Here is a 4,531-nt window from a genome sequence, read left to right as displayed (position 1 = left end):
CATGATAGAGAAATTAGTGTATTAGGTTGCTTTCTTCAAATAACCCATGCTCTAGAGATGACAAAACCCTGTTTAGTTGATGACTTGAATTATGATGATCCATGATATGTAATGTTTTTGGAGGTGTTAGCGCTCGAATCTACCTTAGGCTGAAAGAAGGCAAAATTCGAGGCAACATGAAACCAAGCTCAACCTCGTAGCTAGCCCTACGAGGACAAGAGAGGACTCTCTCCAGTCAATCTCGATAAAATGATCAATAGAGTCGGAGATGACTTAAATGATAACTGATTTTAGGCTAGTAAATGAATTTGAATGAAGGATATTTGATTTAATGACTAAGTTGCTGGGCTGTATGGGACGAGGACAGCATGAACAGAGATTTAACCAAAGGCACAAGATATTTCATAAGGAAAGATTAGCATGAGGTTTTAGCAATCGAATTGAATTTAAATGGGGTGAAAAGACTGTTTAGGAAAGCTGAAAAGGGAATTAATGTATGAATCCTTTCCAGGCAGAAGAAAACACATGAAGACTGAACACTTCCTCAAGGCAGAGCAATGACTGAATTCTACCTTTCTCACTTGAAAGTATTCAGCTGGAAATAATCATGAATGGACTGCAAAACAACACATGATACATATGAAATAGAGAGAAAACCACATTGCGAAAACTCATACCACAAGGATCATATAAATCAGAGCTGCACCATTTAATTATTTCTTTGTCAAAACTGTACAGTGATAGTGCTGGGTTTTTTCTTCCCACACTTTTTCTTAGAACTCAGAACCCTCCACAAATGATTTTTCATAACATAAATAAACTTCATCGGTGGGAAAACAAATCGATAAAGAATAGGGAGCTGGAATACCAATCGAAGAAGATAGGAAAAGAGTTGTCCATCTGTGCTGGCGACAGAACAACGTTACATTATTCCATTTGAAATCTTTGATTACCATTTGGAAAGGCGTACACTGTAACTATAGACCCTTTGAATAATAACTAAAGTCCAAAAATAGGAAATCGAATCCCATTTCTCTGCCGGGGTAGATATTATTTGTTCTAAATTTGGCTTTTGGACTTTGACCTTTCACCTTCGCTTTCTGTTTGAATGAAACCAATTTTTAATAAACTGGTCTTTAAATAAGATTTCACCTGAATAATCCCAGCTACAATTTACCAAGCTCAACACGTGTTTTCAGTTTGAAGACATTTACTTGTGTCACCACTGTTTGATTACCAGTGCATTCTGTTCCTTCCAGATATTAGATGTCTTACGAATGGTTCCATTTCACTGCAAGGTATATCACATAACATGTGATCAAAAAGTAACTATGCCATATTTTATGTATTGGGGCTATTCATTCATCTCATGTCTTCCACTACCGTTATCCTCTGAGAAAAGTATTTTCAAAGTTTTTCTAAGACCAAGGATCTGAAGTTTCCCCCACAGCCGACATTTTCGATATCCAACACAGTCCATTAAAGCACTAATATTTCTTTAATTCCATATATTTGTATGTCTGGTGTGACTTTCACTCTTACTACTCCAGCACAATAATCCACTTGGCAGCTTACTTACCATGTTCATCAACAGGAACCCATTTCCAAAATGAAGCTTTTTCATGACCATCATAAGCACTTTAATTATGCTTTCATTCTAGATAAAATATGTACATTATATTGACACACGCTGCTTCCAATCTAAAAAGATCCATAAAGTAATATACTTCAACCACTGTTTCTGCCCAAAAAAGGGGAAGAATAGGCCAGGTAAAGTTGTCCCTCTATTTTACATATTTGATGTACATTAATCAGCTACTCGATGATCTTCATGTCAAAAGGTAGATGCATGTTGTTAATCTGAGTCGCTTATAGTTCTCTCCCTGAACCACAGAGACAGGGCATCTGAGCCTGGATTATCATCTGATGGTGAAACCCCATGGGCTGGGAGAAATCAGGTCTGTAGTGCCTCTATTGCATCTTCCCAAGATTTCAACTCAGTTCTATGGGTTTCCAACAATCGTATTAGGGTCTCCATGATGTGTTTTTCATCCACACCAATACACACAATCCACAAAAGCAATTGAAGGAAACATGTGAAGCTATGTTTGGAAATTCATACAAATGGAGTATCTTCTTCTTCTTGTGGGTAACTTTTGTGAAGCATCATCTGCATCAAAGAGGTTACTGGAGTCTTTGGAAGAATTGCGAGAAAATGGATTGAATTTCAAAAGCTTTTTGCTGACAAAAGAGAAGAAGGAAGATGAAGTCTTCTTCTGTTGCTGTTGCTGTTGGTTATTGTGGAGATCTCTCATATAATTTTTCATTCTTGCCACTTCTGTCTTTAACTCTTCATTCTGCTTCCACAGAGCAGCAACGTTTGCATCAGTGACAGCCAGAGGTTTGGGTGATGGGCATTGCTGAGCATCTGCTTGCCCATGATGATTCAAATTATCATTGGGATTGGCAGTAATACTGCGAGTCTGGAGTTTATCATAGAACAACACTTGGGCTATGAGATGCATGGGGAGGCGTTTGTTCTCAGATGCATGAGCTCGTGCTTCTTGTGAGAGTTTATGAGAGTCCATTATGCTGCAGACCTTCTCACGTTCTAGCTTGTCTAGGTAACGATGGGCCTTTAAGTAAATGTCGATTACATGGTACAACCCGTCATCCAAATCCTGGGCTACTTTCAGCATCAATTTGGGCATAGCAATGAAATTCTCAACTCTAAAATTCTCAGCAGCAGCTATAGCCACCAAGTACCCATCCATGGTCCTACACACCTTAGAGACGGAAGGGGAGCAATAACCATCCGACTCATCTGAAAACCCATTTCGCTTCTCCACCTCTAGAAAACTCATAACGATTCTAAAGATATTATCCAGATTAGAGATGGCCCCGACGCTATTAATAGAAGATATTGTAAGCAGATCATCTTCTGTTGCCTAGTCCAATTGGTAAGCAATCCTACATTCTAAATGCATCCTGCAGTCTTCCCTTCTCTCCAAATAAATAGCAGAACGCAGAAAATTGCAGAGAAATGATACAGACATGGTGTTTCGCTCACTGGGTAGTAGACTGATAATGGTCTCTAGCAGAATCCTCTGCTCCTTCACGACTTCGGAGGCATTACTTGCTTTATCTTGGCTTCTCCTTCTAAATACAATGGTATCAGAGGGATGTTCACCCTGATGAATAATTTCCCATCTTTTAGAATCATCTTTACACACTCCCCAATGGAGCACAACATCACCAAGAGGGTCAGTGTCAAAAGACACCAAATTTAGTTTTTCTTCAGTATTTTTCTGAACAGAAACTCTTAGAACATTCTTAAGTACATTTTCCTTTGAAAGCTTGTACTCTTTACAAACACCGTCACCAATTTGATTGCTGGTATTGGCATCTTCAATCTCACTTCCATTTTGTAGAGTTTGTGGTGGGGACTCCTTGGACTTGAGGAACATGCCTGACATCCAATCAAGGATTCCTGGCCACACTTTTAAACCTGCACCATTGTTGGGGTCATAAAAACTTTTTGGTATAGCTTCTGCAAGAAGAACCTTGAAGTCTTTCTCACCGTCTTTGAACCATGTTGCTGTGTTCTCATTCTTTAACAGAAATTTAATAGCTGCTACAGAGTTACTATTGTCGATGCTAATCTGCACATAACTCAACCGTTGACCTTCTGGAGACTCTTCCTGCACTAATGGTGTAATAGTAGTGGATCAAGTATATATGCTAAAGAGCGTGGGGGGCACTCAGGAACCAACTCTATATGAATCGCTCCATATTCAGTGTCCAATGTGCCACAATTCCCACACCTTTCCCATAGAGAAGCCCAGATGTCCATTCAACAATACTGGACGACGTATGTACATCAGGAGACAGTGGATCATCTAGCTTCTTCAACCATTACTGTAAAAAGGCTCTAGAAAATTTTGATCAACCAATCCTACCTATTGAGGTGCACAACTGTTTGATGCAGCAGCAGTTTCCAGAGATACAGTCCTTGTCATTCCATGATACTGTTGGTGTTGTAACTATGTTTGCGCAATAGCTGATCGAAAAGGCCGAAATTGTTGTTGTCCATAGTGGATTTTGAAACTGAGTTGACATTTTTGACATTATAAATCCTCCTCTTCTTTCCAAACGAACCCAACAAGCAATTTAAAGATTGCACATCAAAACATAGGAGGCAAAATTTGAGTGAGAAGTGGTAAAAAAAATTGTTTCAGGCCTGTGCGCTACGCACCAGCCCAACACGTCGCGCCTGGTGAGTGCGCCGCACGGCCCATGTGCACCGCGCCTTCTTCATATGCGCCGCACAGACTCATAAACACCGTCTTGGTCTGAAGAATCACCAGTTTTTCTCTTCAATTTGAAACTTAACTTTTCTCTGAGATTTTCCCAATAACTCTTGATACAAATGGGTTAATAAACTTGGAGAAATCTCATATAGAAATGATTTTGATCTTTGTTTTCTTAATAACCCCTTTTCTCGTGTTTTAATCTTGACACTTTTCTCATT

At 39.3% G+C, this 4,531-nt stretch overlaps 2 protein-coding genes across 2 annotated transcripts; both read right to left on the bottom strand.

Annotated features, from left to right (window-relative positions):
* Positions 1 to 2,102: 2,102 nt before the first annotated feature.
* On the bottom strand, positions 2,103 to 2,864 carry LOC149155304 (root phototropism protein 2-like). The gene has a single exon (XM_089444388.1). It carries the CDS (start codon positions 2,862 to 2,864, stop codon positions 2,103 to 2,105), a length of 762 nt encoding a protein of 253 aa, XP_089300514.1.
* An 84-nt stretch (positions 2,865 to 2,948) lies between these two features.
* Positions 2,949 to 3,710, bottom strand: LOC149155303 (alpha-amylase 3, chloroplastic-like; the record flags this gene model as incomplete). The annotated part of the gene is made up of 1 exon (XM_089444387.1): positions 2,949 to 3,710. A coding segment is annotated over one exon (762 nt), but the record flags the coding sequence as incomplete, so codon positions are not given.
* Between the last annotated feature and the right edge of the window lie 821 nt (positions 3,711 to 4,531).

This window comes from Pinus tabuliformis, chromosome 9 (assembly GCF_031772625.1).
Source record: "Pinus tabuliformis cultivar Carrire ecotype Pingquan chromosome 9, CPIR1, whole genome shotgun sequence".
Classification (NCBI taxonomy): Eukaryota; Viridiplantae; Streptophyta; class Pinopsida; order Pinales; family Pinaceae; genus Pinus; species Pinus tabuliformis.
This window is presented reverse-complemented; position numbering and strand designations above follow the sequence as displayed.